Source organism: Cyanistes caeruleus, chromosome 4, assembly GCF_971803275.1.
Source record: "Cyanistes caeruleus chromosome 4, bCyaCae1.hap1.1, whole genome shotgun sequence".
Taxonomy (NCBI): Eukaryota; Metazoa; Chordata; class Aves; order Passeriformes; family Paridae; genus Cyanistes; species Cyanistes caeruleus.
In genome coordinates this window covers 2,040,963-2,058,681 of record NC_141704.1, presented here as the reverse complement: position 1 = coordinate 2,058,681, position 17,719 = coordinate 2,040,963, and the positions used below count along the sequence as shown (strand labels likewise).

At 40.7% G+C, this 17,719-nt stretch overlaps 1 protein-coding gene across 4 annotated transcripts in view; it reads left to right on the top strand.

Annotated features, from left to right (window-relative positions):
* Positions 1–872: 872 nt before the first annotated feature.
* LRGUK (leucine rich repeats and guanylate kinase domain containing) overlaps positions 873–17,719 on the top strand; it is a 45,372-nt gene continuing 28,525 nt past the window's right edge. For 2 of the 4 annotated variants that reach the window (XR_015286035.1, XM_023918814.2), the window contains exons 1-10: positions 876–1,220; positions 2,849–2,956; positions 3,572–3,653; positions 4,702–4,802; positions 5,193–5,274; positions 6,218–6,342; positions 9,274–9,417; positions 11,672–11,752; positions 12,372–12,458; positions 14,243–14,349. Coding sequence is in view for 3 of the 4 variants with exons in the window: in XM_023918814.2 (XP_023774582.2) it covers positions 1,041–1,220; positions 2,849–2,956; positions 3,572–3,653; positions 4,702–4,802; positions 5,193–5,274; positions 6,218–6,342; positions 9,274–9,417; positions 11,672–11,752; positions 12,372–12,458; positions 14,243–14,349 (1,097 nt within the window). In the remaining variant the exon portion in view is untranslated. Of the gene's footprint in view, positions 1,221–2,848; positions 2,957–3,571; positions 3,654–4,701; positions 4,803–5,192; positions 5,275–6,217; positions 6,343–9,273; positions 9,418–11,671; positions 11,753–12,371; positions 12,459–14,242; positions 14,350–17,719 lie in introns of all 4 variants that reach the window. The other 2 variants (XM_086886371.1, XM_086886372.1) reach the window with 2 other exon arrangements.

Genomic DNA, 17,719 nt, shown 5'->3' with positions numbered 1-17,719 from the left:
CTCATTTTACCCCATTCTGCAATGTTAAAATAAAAAAAATAAGAAAAAGGTGGATGTTAAACCTGAAAATTCAAATATCTTTAGCATCCTTTATGTCAAATTTGTATTAGGAGCAGGTTGGTGTCTGTGAGAGACACTTGATATAAAAACAGGACAACACACAAAGATATCTCAAAAGCTGTAGTTTTGCTTTCCCCTGCTGTGAGTCTCATCTCTTATTATTTCCAAAAAAAATGGCAAAATTATATAGATTTTTTTTCCCATCAGTTCTGAAATTGTGCCTTTTTCTTAAGGAAAAACAGTAGTTCACCAACTATGGAGCATTAATGGTGTATTGTGACAGAAAGTATAGTACCAGAGATTATATTTATATTCATATGTCTGCACATATGTATATATATATATAAAATTAATATTCCCAGATCTGCTCAGTGCAATTGGAGGCACAAAACTCACTCATCTCTTCAGGCAGGAGAAGAGACACAGTCATTTACTGATCCCTAACAAGAGGAGGTGTCTCTCCCTTCAATCTTTTCGCCCTGAAATCCCTCTTTTATGCTATTTTCGGCCCTTCCCAATGGGATGGAACAGTCACATGTTACAGGCAGCATCCTAGGGACCGTGCAAATCGGGCTTGTAGAATAAACGCTTCGGTCTCCCTCCAAATACTGAGGCAGCAGTAAAGGCTCTATCGTCAGAGAGTCTTTGTGTGCCCCTTTATCTCCTTAAATTGATATATTTATATCGTTTATATGCATGTTCTGCACCTCGAGGAGGAAGCGAGGACGATGGCCGCTTCAGGGATTTGAACTACAACTCCCAAGATGCACCGCGATGGAGCACCGTGCTGAGAACTACAATTCCCATGCTGCACTGCTGCAAGCTCTGCGCTCCTATTGGCTGGCTGGGCGGTTGGCGCGAATTGCCGCCCTCTGGGACGTCTCCATGGCAACCAGTAAACAAATGGCGGCCGCCAGGCCTGAGCGGGGACGGGACCGATAGCGGAGTTCCCTCTGTCTGCTCCTTCCTTATCACAGCTCATGGCGGGCGGCGAGCAGAACGGGGGAGAAGGCATCCTCGGGGAGCCGCTTCCTCCTTCTCACGAGTCGCCGCAGCCCCTCACTCAGGGGTTCCCCCAGGAGCAGCCCCAGCCCGGCCCGCCTCACGGCGAGGATGAGCAGGAGGAGGACGGCGAAGAGGAAGAGTCAGAGCGCTCAGAGGTTCAACCCGGGGCTCCCCAGCTGTTTGGGGAGGGGTGTGTGCTTGTGGGGGAACTGCCCTTTCCCCCCTCATCACTCAGTGTAGATGTGGGGAAAGAAGGGGGAGGGAATGGCAGCATCAGGTAATTTGGTTTGTGTCCCGCTCACCTCTCATTTCTGCCTTGTTTAGGGTCCCTTCCATCCCCGTGGCGTCCAGGGTACTTCTAGATGGTCCCTCTCGCTCACAAAACCAATTAGATTGGATAAAAAAACCTTTGAAGATTGTCAATTCCAGCCACTAACCCAGGACTGCCAAGTCTTCTGGCCATATAAGATAAATTGGCACGTGTATGGCCAAATTAACCCCATTTCCTCTTGAAATTCCCAGCCCTGAGCTTCAACAAGCTCCAAGGACACGTGTGGATTTTCTCTCCCTTCCCTACTGGGCTTGAAATCCCAACACCACAAAATACCACCTGATTATTTTGCCTTGTGGAAATTATTCTGCGCTCTCCCGTGCAGAATAAAATAAAAACATGTAGGTGCTGTAATTTAGGTGATTCCATTATTTTTCCCGCTCCCTGGGTTAGCAATTGTCTTGTGGCTCCTTCGAGCTCGTGGGAATTTCACAAACCATTGGCTGATTTTCTCATTAAATCCACGCCGTGGTTCATTAGTGCCATCTGTCAAAGCAGCCTCTTTGGCAAAGATTTCTCCTCTCAAGAGCAGCACTGAGCTGCTCATGCTGAATGTTATAGATACAAATTATATTATTGGCCTTTCGCAGATATTAAAATGAATGTTACATGTGTCAGGTTAGGAAACTTTGTTGTATTAATACAGTTTACTCTGTTATCGATGAAACTTAGAAATAGTGGTATATTACACATATATGTTAGGCTATAACATGCTATTAAAGCAAAAACTACTTTTGTTTATATAAACCAGAGATTGAAAAGACAGACAGAGACCCCCTGCATTTTTAGATTATTTTATCCAGATAAATTATATATTTATTTATATTTATAAATATAAATTTATATCTGTAAATATGTAATAGGGTTCTGTTTTTAAGGGAGAATCCTTTGTCAGTAAGGTGTGCCCTCAGCTGAATGCTGAGGCACCCAGCCATATTTGTATATTTTACTTTATTTCTATCTCCTAATTGCCTTTCTATTAAACTTTTAAAATTTTATACAAAAAATACGTGAACCTCGTTTTTCACACCAAACAAACGGAAAGGGCTTCCAGTAATGTGCATTTTGGGGTGCAGCACCCTGTTAGTGCCGGGATGTTAAAATCTGTAATCAGTGTGAGCTGCGTGGCTCAACATCCCGGGGAACGGGTCCTGTGCTTCATCCAGGAGGGAAAAATTAAACATCCCAGCAAAAACCTGATGAGCCTTCTCAAATGGATGGAGCTGGCACGTGGCACATTTCTGTTTAGCTGTTTGGAGGACAGGGTTTTTTCCCTAATAATCATTTTTTCCCCCCAATAATAATTTTTTGTAGTGGGGTGGTGAAGCACTGGAAGCAGCACTTGATTGAGGGCTTTTATCATCCCTGCTCCCACTGGAACCCCTCTGGATTCTCCCAAGTGTGGAATTTCCCTCCCCTTAATCCATTTTTCCCTGTTCCTGGTGTTTTTAGGAGCGGCTGAAGGGGGTGTTGGATGAAGACACCGCTGCTGAGGGACTCCACACCTTGGGCTACTCAGCCCCTGGGACTGAATATGCTTATCTTCATCTGTCACTTCCAGTAAGTACAACCAAAAAACATCAGTTTAAGGTGCTTTTCTGCACAAATATTTCCTTTTTTCAACAGCAGATAGTTGGCCTTGTTTAAAAAAAAAATAAAAATGCCAAGAGGCAGATTTTTGTCTCTGCCTGCTTCATGTACAGGGTTTTTGATAAGACTCAGAGATTCTCCTGTTGACTGCCAGAGGTTGTTTTTTTTCATGTAGTAACATCAGCAGTGAGATTTTTGATCCATTACTCAGGTGTGAAAAATGTATCTTCCTGCTCCAGTCAGCTGGAGGGAAAAAAGTGGAGGAATGTGTAAAACACCTGGAAATGCTGCGTTCAGGAGGTTAAAGTGGTTGTGTCTTTTCAAAGCTCTCTGCTGTTCCTCTCTTTTCCACACAGCTTTGCTTTCCTGGCGTTTTTCCTGGCTGCAGCTCTCTTTTTGTTGTTTCAAAGTAATTTTTTTTCTTGGTATTTTCTCCATTTCTGTCTGCTCCAGCATCACTTTGTGTAGATGTCACCTTGTTCTGCTGCTGCAGCTGGAGGGACCTTGGGGCTCCTCTCCAATGTGCGAGTTTACACAGCCAGTTATTAAAATCATGATTAAAATCCCTTCCTTTCCTTTTTCCAGGGTCGAGAGCTGAGTGACATCAGCATTCTCTCTGGATACATTCACCTGCAGAAAATGGAGCTTTCCTCCAATAAAATTAATGGTATGGAGTAAATAAACTACAAATCCTTGGGTTGTGAAACTGTTTCAGATGAGAAATGCACTGGACCACGGAGCTTCAGTGTCACAAAGCCTGGCTGACATTTCAGTGGTGTCAAACATTCCAGAGAACCAGGCTTGGTCTCCTCCAAAACACCCAAAATATCCACGGCCCATTAAGACCGGCATATGTTTATCAGTGGAAAGTGGAGCTTAAACTCTCATTTTATTACCCAGAGATAAAATTCCAGCAGATATGTCAAGGTGAAGGTGGAGATCTGACGTGTGCAGGTGGCAGAATATTCAAGTTATGCTTGGTTTGGTTTTCCCGGCCTTGAGTTTTCCCTTGTCGAGGTTTTCCATGGGTGACAAAAGGTAAAAAAAAAAAATCACATTTTTTTTTACATTTAGAAAGCTGCCAAATGGAGACTGGGATTAAACTCCATCAGCTGCTCCTTCCCTCTCCCTCATTTTTTTTTCTTTCACATTTAACATCAAGTGGAATAAGCAGTGGTGGGGCAGCCACATTATTTCTCTCGAGTTCCTTTCACTTGAGGAGTTTTGAGTCCAAGAATAGCAGCACTTTTGTGAAGCAGCTTCTCTCCCTGCTCATTTTAATAAGAGGTTTTTTTTTTCCTGTGGAGGCCAGATATGAACAGAGCAGGGACTTTTCCATAGCAACCACTCATTTACTCCTCAGTCGTGGCCTAAATGCTTTTCTCCACTAATTGATAACTCAGGACAGAGTGAATCTGTCCTTCTAGAGCTGGATAGAATATAAAAATAATTTCTTGCTTAAAGGCGAGTCAGCTGGCGTAATGAAAATTAAATGTCGAACTCGGATATTTATTCTTTGTGGTTTATAAACCTTTTTTTTTTGTTGTTTCCTCTAGGACAAGGTGTTAATGTATCTGATTTCTGCATTTTAGGCATCACTTTCTGAATGTGCAGCTCCAAATTGACTCTTAATTGCTCCAGGATGTAATTATCACATTTTGCCGTGATGATCTTTGCATTCAGGCACAGGATTTGACATTTTGTTTCATTTCTAGATCTTTCCTGCATCAGTCACATGCCTTATTTAGTAGAGCTGAATGCTTCCAAAAACAAACTGACCACATATTTCAGTTTTAAAGCACCTAAAAACCTCAAGGTAAGTCTGCAAGAAAAAAACATTTTAAAGGTTTAAACCCAAAGCCATTTTCTGAATCTAAGTTAGACGTGTTTGAGCATAGGCAAAAGTCAATTTTTATCCTTCTTTCTTACCTCAGTTCACATTTTCCTTTTCCATTTTGCTTTTCCAAGTTCATTTGGGTCTGTCTTTTATTTATGCCTTTTATTTATATGTACATGTATGTTAATGAGCATTTTATTTGTATTTTTGTTTATTTATTTGCATTTTATTTATGCCCTTTTATTTTCTTCCCCACTGAACCCCTGCATATGGTGGGAAGGTGGAACACTCAGCAAACTCCCAGCCAGAGTAAGTGCTGAAGAAATAATCCCAAATTCCTCTCTTTCTATTTTTTTTTTTTTCCTTTAGGAAGTAGATTTTTCACACAATCAAATCCCAAAAATGCAAGATTTGTCAGCATATCACTCACTCACCAAACTCCTGCTGGATTGTATCCTTTGGGGAATTTGTGTCGCACTCTGACACCTGGGGCAGGGTTTTACCTGATTTTTGGCAGGTTTCTCTCACTTCATCCATTTAAAGGAGAAATTGGAGCTGGATTTGTTGTCAAAGTTTCTTTGTTTAAGGAATTCGAGGAGTTCTGTTAATGCTGAAGTTTGCTGGGAGGAATTCTGATTACTTGTACTGCTGTTTTTAACTGTAATGTTAATTTAAAATAAAAGAAATAATATAAAATAATATAAAATAAATATTAAAAATATTAAAATAAAACAAAATTTATAAAAATGACAGAATAATAATATAATATAATATAATATAATATACATAATATAATATAATATATAACATAATATAATATATAACATAATATAATATAATATATAATATAATATAATATAATATATTATATAATATAATATAATATAATATAATATAATATAATATAATATAATATAATATAAATGACATAATATAATATATAACATAATATAATTAATATATTATAACATATTTAATATAATATAATTAATATAATAAATATAATATAATATAATTAATATAAATATTACTAAAAATAATTTTAAAAATAAAATAAAAATAAACAGAAAATAAACAGAAAAATAAACAGAAAATAAACATTAAAAAACCCATAAAATAAACCCCAAAAAAAGAAACATAAAATGTCCTCTCAGTACAGATGGCCAGGACAGAACAGGTATAATTTAGAGTGGAATAACCCCATAAAATTATAAATTATTGAATAATTTCTGGAGAATGCTCCGAGCAATGGGATTTAAACCCCTACAGGATGAACCCTCTCCTTGCCCAGCTCCCCACACCATCAAATCCAACTCAGGTTGTTAATTTATCCCCTAATTACCACTCAGGTTTTGCCTTCAGCTCTTTGTTTTTTTCCTGAGAGCTCTGCACAGTTAACGAGATTGAGGAGATCCGAGGGCTGGAGAAGTGTCACAGCCTGAGCCAGCTGGGTTTGTCACACAACAGACTCACCACCATCCAGGGCCTGGAGAATTTGCCCATCAGAATCCTCAACCTGGTAAGAAAGAAATAATTCCTGATGGTTTTCCTGCCTCTTATCAATATATCAATACCTTAATGAAGATAATTACAGAACAAATTCCCAGAGGTCTCTACAATATTGCTTATTTTTATTTTTTTTTTATTAATAATACAAATGTTGCACAGAAACACAACCCAAACCTATTTTTGATGCAACCCAGTTGCTCTCAAAACATCAGGCTGCTTTTAAACAGCTTTTTCTTTGTGATAAGAAGTGAAAAATATTTAATGTGACTTTAAAAATAAGTCCCAAAAAAACTATACAGAGCTCCTATTGGCTAGATTAGTTTTAAGCACCCACATAAATATTTGAAGTGAAGTGAATGAATCCCTTATCAAGAATAGAAATATTCTTTTCCAATCCTTTTTAAAAATTTAAAGGTTTTTCTTCTGTTCTGTAGAAATGGATATAGAAAATACCAACTCAGATTGGCCCTTGGCTGCTGAAATATTCAGGGAAGGTGTTCACATTTAACATGTTTTGAATAATATATTCAAATAGTGTTAATAAAATTATATTTCAGATCTATGATACCTCCAGGAGCTCTCAGTGATTCCCTCAGTGGCAATAAATTGGAATTTGTTCTCATTTTAGTGGGGAAGATTAACTCAGATTGGCCAAATCCCATCGAAATGTTCTGAAAGGAGCTCCAGGAGTGTGAGGATCTTTTTTTTCTAACTACTTTGAAGCTCTTTTCTCTAAATTTGAGCCACATCAAGTCCCTTCACCACTGATGTCCTGGTTTGTTTAAAGGTCTAACAGGAAGTCCCTTGGGAATCTGCTCTGTCCAATGTAGGGAGATTGATAACAATTAAATCTTATTAAATATGGACACAATCCTCATTTGGGGTTCTTAGGTGCTGACATCACTACTGATAACACTGCTCGTCTTTTTTAATTAGCCATGTGGAAATTATGGAAATTGATTTTAGCAGAGCATTTTCTTTGGCTAATTGGAATAAAATGCAGTTCTTTTTTTTTTTTAATTGTTATTTTTATCCCCTCTCTTCCCAGTGATTCAGCTTTCTCTCCCATTTCCCCTTGAGCTTTTTAGGCTGAAAAGAATAGAAAGTTCTGAAGTTCGGGAAGAAGACTTCAAAACTTGTAAATTCTGCCTTGCTGTACCAAAAACCCCTTTATCCCACTCATGTTTGCAAGAAAAAAATTAAAATGAGAAGCACAGCTCTAACAAACTGGACTCTTAGGAATTTTCTGCTTTTAAAGGATCTATCCCCAAATCCTTTTTGTTCACAGACTTTTTCCTGCACCTCTGGCTCAGCATTTTGCAACTCCAGCTCTGAGTTGCACCCGATTAACCAGAGGTCTAACAAAGCTCAGGAACAGAGAGGGAGCCTCCACGCTATTAATAACCTAATTAAACATTTAAAAGTCAGGAAAAATGTCAAGGACAGACAACTGGATTAACATTAGAGTCAGCTGGCTTATTTATTTCAACAGTTCCTAAATATTTATTAATAGAAGATGAGGCTTCCAAGCTTTTAGCATAAGATGAGGCTGATGGCAAAATAAAATTTGCAAGGTTATGGAGGAGGAATCCTGTGGAGAGGCCATCTGGGAGTGTCTGGCCACTGGGACAGGGATGAGCAAGGAATTGTTATCCCTGCTTGGAGTTTGTGGCAGAAATGATTTGTGGGGCCCTGAGGAACGAAACCATCTGGAGGCCAGTGAGAAACCAGGGCCTCGTTTGAAATAACTCTGAGGGGTGGTTATGGGTTCTCAAAACTTTGGGGCTTTTCATGTGGGAAAGTCTGGAAGAATTTACAGGAAAATAGGTTTTTTTAAAAAAAATATTATTATTTTTAAAACATTTCTGTGCTGTCCCTGACAGTGAACGGAGCCTTTACTTAATGTGCATAAACACGGATTTACATATTCCAGAGAGATTTTTGTATCAGAAGATTGTGGAATCATGAAAGGATTGGGCTGGAGGGGACCATAAAGATCATCCAATGCCACCCCATCCATGGGCAGGGACACCTCCCAAAATCCCAGGCTGCTCCAAGCCCCAGTGTCCAACCTGGCCTTGGACATTCCAGGGATCCAGGGGCAGCCACAGCTGCTCTGGGAATTCCAGCCCAGCCAGGAATTCCTTCCCCACATCCCATCCATCCCTGCCCTCTGGCAGTGGAAGCCATTCCCTGTGTCCTGTCCCTCCAGGCCTTGTCCCCAGTCCCTCTCCAGCTCTCCTGGAGCCCCTTTAGGCCCTGGAATGTGCTGGAAGCTCTCCCTGGATCCTTCTCCTCTCCAGGGGAACATTCCCAACCCTCAGCCTGTCTCCTCTCCATCCTACCTTAATTTTTTCATTATTTATTCTGTAATCACAAGTGTAAATAGAGCCATGATTACAGAGGGAAATTCAATGTATTTATGTATATATATTCCATAATTTTCCATGCATCTCTGTGTTCTAAATTTTGAGGTGGATGGTGACAAGAGTGTTCTTGGGCCAAGATCAGCTTTTAAAAAATGTCAGAGCTCTTTTTATTGCTGTTGTCTCTTCAAGGTGAGTTGGAGATAAGCTAATCAGGAGAGAGCTGATTCCTTTATTTCCTTGAGCAGGAATGTGACATATCAGGATGTGAATGAGGCTAATGCAGAAAGGCCTATTTGTGACAGGATTTTCCACAAGAGAGGACCCTAAAATCCAACAAATAGCTCTTTTTTCCCCTCAGAGGTGTTGTTTTCCATAGAGGTTTATTAACAGGAAGGTAACACATCAGGAGGCTAACCCATAAAGTCCTACTTGTGACAGGATTCTCCATGACAAAGAACCCTCAAATCCAACAAATAACTCTTTTTTTTTTTTCCCCCTCAGGAATGTTGTTTTCCATAGAGGTTTATTTACAGTTTCTCTGCTTTCATTTTTGATTTTTTTTTTCCTCTTAGAGCTTTAACCAGATTGAGAAGGTGAATGGGCTGAAGACCTTGAAAGCTCTGCAGAGGTTGGATCTGTCCAAGAATAAAATCAACAGTCTGCAAGGCTTGGAGGAGCACAATCTACTGGAGGTGATCAACCTGGAGGATAACCAGGTACCAGGCTGAGCTCAGCCTCTTCCAACAACCCAGAATATTTTAAATTTTTAGCACTCAACTCCTTGAAGGGCTCCAAAAATCACTCAGCACTGCAAGAAATGAATATTAGAAAAGACGAGATCTTTTCTTTTGGTGTTTCTCACGTGGATTCCTGGTGTCCTCTCAGCCCTTATTTAATATTTTAGGTGGGTTTCTCTCCTCTCAGGTCCCACTTTAGCGCTCTCACACTTTGAGAATTCCCATTGCTCCCCTGGTTGGGGCAGACAGGGATGAGTTTGCAGCTTTTCCAGCTGGATTATTTTGGAGGATCTTTACTTACACCACAGCTCTGCTGCTGCCAGGCCTCAGGGGGGATGGTTAATATCTCTCAGCTCAATTTTATGACCTCAGATTCTTCTGTGCTCTCAGCTGGAAACTCCCTGCAAGGCAGAACTGCAAGAACTCTGTTAAAAAGTGGATTTTGTTACGCAGCACAATTTTCTGTACTGGAAGTACAATGGCACCATCCGACTCATTTGAATTTTGAATGCCAAACCAAATATCCACAGTAATTTTGATACTGATCTTCCAGCATCTTTAACTGAAAAAAAAAAATCAATTTGTGAATCACTCTGACGTCAAAGACTTGTGAAAAAAGAGATAATCTAAGAAAATAAAAATATAAAGCAGCAGCCAAACATTTTCTGTCATTTTTTTCCCCCCTAAAAAGAAGATTTAATTCAAGTCACTGTGGATTCTTTTTCTCCCTGTGTTTAGGTTGACATTTAAAGGTACCTCAATTGCAGCAGACAGGAAACTCTCTAATGGTGTGGTTGTTATTAACATTAATAACACCACTTCCACTGCCTTATTTATTTTCCACTGTTCTTCACAGCACATAAAAACTCTTAATTTCACCTCATCAAAACTTGCCTCTTTGAATGATGTCATTGAAACTGTTTAATGAGTCACCTTTTTTTGAACATTGCTTTCTGAAGGATAATTTAAAGAGGAGTTTTAATTGATTAACACGTGGAGTTACTTCAGCTCACTCAGGATGATCTTAAATTCTTGGGATTTTAAAAAATGGGCACAACAGGTTTAGCTGCAAATGTCCTTTGTAAACATTCAGTGATTTTCAACTGTTGATGGTTGGAATCCTGGGATTTATTTAAGAAATCCACTAAAATCACATTTAACTTCGTGAAAACTGTCCTGGGTGGGGTTATTCTTACCTCAAAGTGAGTTTTGAGTAGGCTGTGGTGGAGGTTTATGTTTTCAGACACTTTAAAAGGACTGAGTATAAATTAGGGAGAATCTGGAATCTTTTCAGTTCAGTTGGGTTTTCAGGATTTAAAAGGGGCTGTGAAAGAGATGGAGAGAGGCTTTTTACATGGAAAAATACAGGCAGGAGAAAAGGGAATGGTTTTACACTAAAAGAGGAGAGATTTAGATAGGATTTGGGGAAGGAACTCCTAGCTGGAATTGTGGGGAGGTCCTGGAATGGAATTCCCAGAGGTGCTGTGGCTTCCCCTGGATTCCTGGGAGCATCCAAGACCAGGCTGGAGCAGCCTGGGATTTTGGGAGGTGTCCCTGCCCATGGATGGAGTGGCACTGGATGGGTTTGAAGGTCATACCAACCCAACCCATTCCACATTTTCCCCAAACCATGAAAACCAGGTTTGCTTGGGCCACACAAACCTTGATTCACCCCCACAACTGAGTGCCCAGCTTTCCTTTGTGCACAGATGAGACCCCAAACAGCTTGGACCCTCTGGACCCCCTCATTTTTCCCTTTAAACACCCCCAAGGACAAAAATCCTGGTCCTTTTTATCCAATTGCTGCAAGTTCTATAGGACAAACTTGAACTCCAGTGAAAAGAAACTCTTAGATGGATTTTTTTTTTTAATTTTTTTTTTTATTTTTTAAACTACCCAGCCAGAGCACGAATTTAACTGCAGAATTGCCTCACTTAAGCACATCAGCACATTAAAAGCCAAATGCGTTAGGGCTTGACATTTGAAAGAGCTGGGAAAATGCAGGTGCTTGGAAATTGCTGTGTGGATTATCCTGCTGCTCCAGCTAACAGCCAGGTTGTCTCCTTTTGTGCCTCATGGAGTGCAGTTAACATGTAAACCCCTTTTGTGATTTATAATAATTTTTTTTAATGCCCAGATTTGAAGAGCAGGCGTTAAAACACTTCATTTTCCCCTCGTTGTTCTCACGGGTTGTGTTGCTGCTGATTTACGCTCGGTTTCTGTCCTTGCTCAGGTGGCTGAGCTGAGTGAGCTTAAATGGATTGAAGATCTGCCTCTCCTCAGGGTTTTAAATCTTCTAAAAAACCCTCTTCAGGTAAGAAAGAATCAAAAATGAGAACCTAAACGTGTTGGTTTGAATCCTTTTAGCCCCAGTTTCTGCCTCTAGAAGAGGACAGGTCATTTGTCTTGAGTGATCCAAGATGATTCTATCCCAGCTCTTGTGATTTCTAAATTTTGTGCGAACTTTACAGTCATTCCCAATGCCAGAAAGAAGAAAAATATTAAAAGTTTAATTTTTTTCTTGTAATTGCCAGGTTTTTATTGGCTTTTATGAGGCTGGTCTGTGTGGCACACGATGAAATTAGCAGGAAAAAGTACCTGAAATAGACTGTTCCTGGTTTTCCATCATCTGAAAGGCTTTTCCTGCTGAGATGTCCTTCTCCTAAGCAAAGTCTGATCAGATCCCTTTCCATTTTTAAATTCCCATCTTGGCATTTTGAATATTATGGTTACAAGATTTTGAAGAACTCAGCTCTTGCTGCAGCAGCTGAGCTCATGAAGGGTCAGTTTGGGCAGTGTCTTGACACCCTTCAGGGTAAAAAACCTTTTATTTTCCAATGTATTAAGGGAAATTTAATTTTAACCGATTGGAATTAAATATTGGCTGGATTAAATTAAGTATTTTCTGTCAAAATGGAAAATTTTTCCCTCAGGAAGAGGAAGGTTATTGGCTCTCGGCGATTTTCATGTTGCTCCAAGTCACAGAACTGGATCTCAAGGAGGTTTCTGTGGAAGAAAAGGTAAGCAAACACCATTTCATTCTGGAAGTTTTCTAAACAAAGAACATAAAATCCAGGCTTGCAGTTGTAGCAAACCTCCTCCCCCAAAATCCCACTTAGCCAAAATTCTGTTGGATTGGAAACCTTTCCCTGCTGTGGTGGATTTTGGTGTCTGTGGTGGGCCCAAGCCGTGCTGGAGCTGCTGTATTTCAGGGAATTATCCTTTCAAAGCCATCCTTTCAGGGAATCCATCACTCCCAATTTTATCTGTATGAATTTTGGGGGTTTTGTTTAGTGCCAGGCTCTCTCCATCCTGAACACATGGATAATTATACCAGAGTGCAATTTTCCCCAGCTGCCCAAGATGTTGATCTTATTCTTTATGTGCCAACCTGTTTTCATCCCAATACAATTTTGAATATATCAGTGAAATTTTTCCTTCTCTATGGGCTGTAAAAGTGAACCTGAGGGACTGGTTTTGACCAGCATTTCACTTCTGAGTGATAAAAGTTGTTTCACAAAATCCTCTCCTCGTGTTATTTTAGGGTGCCTCCTCTAACCTCAAGAATTCTCTTGCCAAACTGAATTTGGAGGCAGCAGCTCCCTGTCTAACACAAAATGGATGTACAGGAATGTGGGTTAGATCAGGAATGTCGCTTGGAAGTGGAATTCCTGCTTGTCCAATTCACCATGCCATTCCCACTGTGGAGAATAAGTATCTCTTGCAGTAAAAGGAGTTCCTGAACTTCCTTCAGGATACCAGGATGCACCCACTGTGCTCCCAGCCACTAATTCAGAGCAAATTAGAGCTAAAATGAAATTACTTCACTCCTCCTGAATCGTGGGGATGTGGAGTTCTGAGTTCTGGGTGTTTCCCCTCCGATTTCCCCACGCTGCTGGCTGCCACACAGCCCTGGGATTCCAGGCTGGAAAGGACCTCATGGATTGTCTGCTCCAGCCTTTCTTGGGAAAAGCACAATCAGTACAAATCCATGTCCATCCCAAATCCTAAAAGCGACCAGCATTGGTGAACCCACCACTTCCCTGGGGAAATAAATTCTCATGGAATCCAGGAGGGTTTGGGTTGGATGGGACCTCAAAGCCCTGCCTTGGACAGGGACACCTTCCACCATCCCAGCTTGATCCGAGTCCCATCCAACCTCCTCTTGGTTATTCCAAAGGCCGATTGGTCTCATTTTGGGGTTGGAAATTGGAAATTTGGAACTGGAAATTTTCTGTCTCGTGTCCCACAGGCTTTGCCTCGGTCGTTCTTTAATTATTTCTGAGCGTGTGGCGTTAATAACCCCCAAAATACGCGACTCGTTAGTGGTCAGGAGAGCTTCCAACAGGATGGGTGGAGGGAATCCTTGGAGTCTGAGTGCTCTCCCTGCCAGGAAAGGCAGGAATGCACTGTCAGGGGTCTGCTCGCTTTGTTAATGTCCGTCCTGTAATAAACGAGTGGCTTTAGTCCCCAAGGATTTGAGTTTGGCACCTTCCACCAGCATTGAGAGGATGCAAATGAACGGGTAATTAAAACCTCAGCAAAACTCCTCTTGCATCCTATGTGGCATCGTGTTTTCTTCCCAGGAAAAGGTCGAATACATTAAAGACGGTGAGCTGTGTCTGGCTGCCTTCCATCCATCCCTCAAATCATCCTTCAATCCCCAGCAAAGATTTCTGCTCCCGGCCCTCGGGAGCACAAAGCCATCCTGACTCCTGGTGATCTGCCAAACCTTTTGCAGCTGGAAACAATCCCATCACTTCTCCCTTTCCTTTTCCCCCCCACGTCTAAATTTTGGGAACAGGTTGCTGCTGTGAATAAAGAGGACCCTCCTCCAGAGGTTGTGGCTGCTGAAGATCACAGGACTCACCTTTCGTACAACTTTCAGCGGCCCCAGAGAGTCCTGGACAGGTGAGTTCATTTCACAGCTGCTCCTGACGGTGGCACTCAAGTAAAGCAGAATTTTGTCACGTTCAGAGGGACATTTTTCCCAAGGAGAACTCCTGCAGGATTCTGCCAGCAGCCCGAAAACGAGGCAAATCTGATTTGGTTCAAATTGATTACGAAACGAAGCTCTTCGTTCACCTCTAAAGTCTGAGACAGATTGTCCACAGCTCCGCTGCCTTTCCTCAATCTGTTGGAGCAGATGGGCACTCTCACCACAAACGAGAGATGCAAAATCCCTCCCCGTGCCCAAAGGCACCGGAAAAATCCTTGGAGGCAGCAGAGAGCTGGAAAACTTCTCCTTCCCCTTCTGCTGATGCCTTCTCTCCCCACTGCTGGCATCCTGGTGGGATAAAATGATTTTATTTGGGGGCTTTGGGGCACATTTTGAGTTCATAAGGGGAAATTTCCATGTTTTACCAGAAGAAGATGATTCCATGGAAATCATGGAAGGGAGAGGCAGGTGGATGTTCTTTTCCCAGTGTCACCATTCCCAGGTGGCTTCTCCCAGTCTCATTTCTCCTCCAAAAAATGGAATTTTTGCTGCTCTGCAGGTGTGTCCTAATATTTGAGGAATTCTTGGAAAATTCTTCCGCATAATCTGATGGAATGCACTATAAATATATGTGGATTATTGTTATATTGGCTGCAGTGGGCACTGAGATCAACCTTTGTGCCCCGTTTTGGTGCTGAATTAATTAAAAACTGAGTAACCTGATAGAAAATCCAGCATTTGGTAGCTCAGAAATTTGTATTTTTATTGTGACTCTGTTTTCTGAGATCATCCACAAAAACCAGGAGCCTTCCCAGTTGTGACAACAGCTCTGAGAATTCTTTTAAAAACAAAACCCCAAAGATTTATTTATCTTTTTATTTTTGCAAGGTTGGAGATTTCCTAAAATAAAACCACAAAATTTGCTTATTTTTCTTCTTAAAAAAAACACCCAAACCTCTAAGAATTTTTTTTTTTTTTTTCCCAGGCCTGTGTTTAAATATTTGCTTTAAATATTTGCTTGGTGGATTTTTAGATTGATGGAAAGAAGGAATTCTGCCTTCTGCCAGAGGAAATGTGCACACAAACACAAAAACATCGGCCCAGCCTTTGTGGGACTGCCCCAAAAAATTAATGATGCCTCAAACGTTGGCCCATGCTCAGCTGGAAAGCACCCCAGAGTCATTAATGAAATCTTCCTAATGATTATTACCTTTTCCACCCAAAAAATGCTTTTTGGAACCAGATCGGGGGAGTTCATTTGCATCTCTCTTTCTCCATCAGGTTATAATTAATTCTGGGTTAGTGATATCTTTATTATTACAAATAAAACCTGGAAACAAAACAAAAAGTTCTATTTTTGCCTGCCCCACAGGCACAAAACATTGAATTTCCTTTTCTTCCCTCTCTCAGTTTATGATTTTACCTGTAATATTGTGAATATTTTGGGTATTTTCACCTCCTAGAGATGCAGGTGACATTTGAAAATGTTGCTCAGCTACACGGGGAGCAGAAATTTAATTTAATCTCCAGTTTGTTGGGCCAGGACAGGAGGATTTTTGGTACCTGGCTGTTGAGGAGAAACCCATTCAGAGAAAGACCCAGAGCATGGTTTTTCTTGACAATTAAAATTATTAATCATTGGAACAATTTACCGAGAGTTCTCCACAACTGAAAGGTTTGAAATTCAAATATGATCTCACGGAACCTCAGGTATCGGGCTGGAAACAGGAACCAGCTTGGAGAATTCCAAGTGGGATGAGGGGAGGATAATTTTGACCATCAAAACAATCCCTTCTGGACTTAAAATGTATTGATATTTCCCAGCAGTGCCCACAAAGACAAAGAAATTTGAATTAAGAGCCCAAAACTCTTTGCCAGAAGCTGTAGGAGCCCCCAAACTTTTAGTGCTGAGAACCAAGAAGCGGTGACGGATGAAAGACCCTGTTCTCCTGCTGAAATCCCAAATCCCAGGAATCTGAGGGCATAGGGAATTGGGAATTTCTCGAAAAGAATTTGAATTTTGAGGGTGATCTTGTGGAGCAATGATTTATTGGGTATAACATGTCCTGGTGGAAGGAAAGATGCCAGAGGAATTCTGCATTTCCCAAGCCTGAAACAGGAACTAACTTGGAGAATTCCAAGTGGGATGATGAGGGGAAGATAATTTTGATCATCAAAACAATCCCTTCTGGCCTAAAAGTTTATTAATCTTTCACAGCTGTGCCCACAAAGACAAAGAAATTTGAATTAAGAGCCCAAAACTCTTTTCCAGAAGCTGTAGGAACCGCCAAACTTCTCTTATGTTGAGAACCAAGAAGCAGTGACAGAGTGAAAGACAGGATTATGGAAATGCTCTCCCTGTTCTCCTGCTGAAATCCCAAATCCCAGGAATCTGAGGGCACAGGAAATTGGGAATTTCTTGAAGAGAATTTGAATTTTGAGGGTGATCTTGTGGAGGGATGATTTATTTGGTATAACATGTCCTGGTGGAAGGAAAGATGCCAGAGGAATTCTGCATTTCCCAAGCCTGAAACAGGAACTAACTTGGAGAATTCCAAGTGGGATGATGGGGGGAAGATAATTTTGGTCATCAAAACAATCCCTTCTGGCCTAAAAGTTTATTAATCTTTCACAGCTGTGCCCACAAAGACAAAGAAATTTGAATTAAGAGCCCAAAACTCTTTTCCAGAAGCTGTAGGAACCGCCAAACTTCTCTTATGTTGAGAACCAAGAAGCAGTGACGGAGTGAAAGACAGGATTATGGAAATGCTCTCCCTGTTCTCCTGCTGAAATCCCAAATCCCAGGAATCTGAGGGCACAGGAAATTGGGAATTTCTTGAAGAGAATTTGAATTTTGAGCATGATCTTGTTGAGGGATGACTTATTTGGTGTAACTTTTCCTCCTAGAAGAAAAAATGCCAGAGGAATTCTGCATTTTCCATGTCTGGAACAGGTCCTGTGCAGGGAGAAAGAAAAAAATTCTTTATTTTAAGGACTGGGGAGGCCCTGTCACAAGATTTCCAGAGATTTTTAAAATTTTACCTTTAGTTTTACTTTTTATCTTACCTTAAATTTTTCCCCAAATTTTTACCTTTGATGTATCGTGCTAAATCAGCTTTTTGGGGCTAATTATATCCATATATTCTGGTGGGTGACAGAGATGCTTTGCTGCTCCTGAAATAGGAGTAAAGCCACGATTTTGGAATTTTTTTCCTCCTTGATTATATTGGAATGTTGTCCTTATTTCTTAAAGAAGGAGTTATTTGTTGGAAGGATGGTAAAAGAAATTTATTCTATTTTCAGGTGTCTGTGTTCACCTGCTTTAAATCCCATTAAATGGAC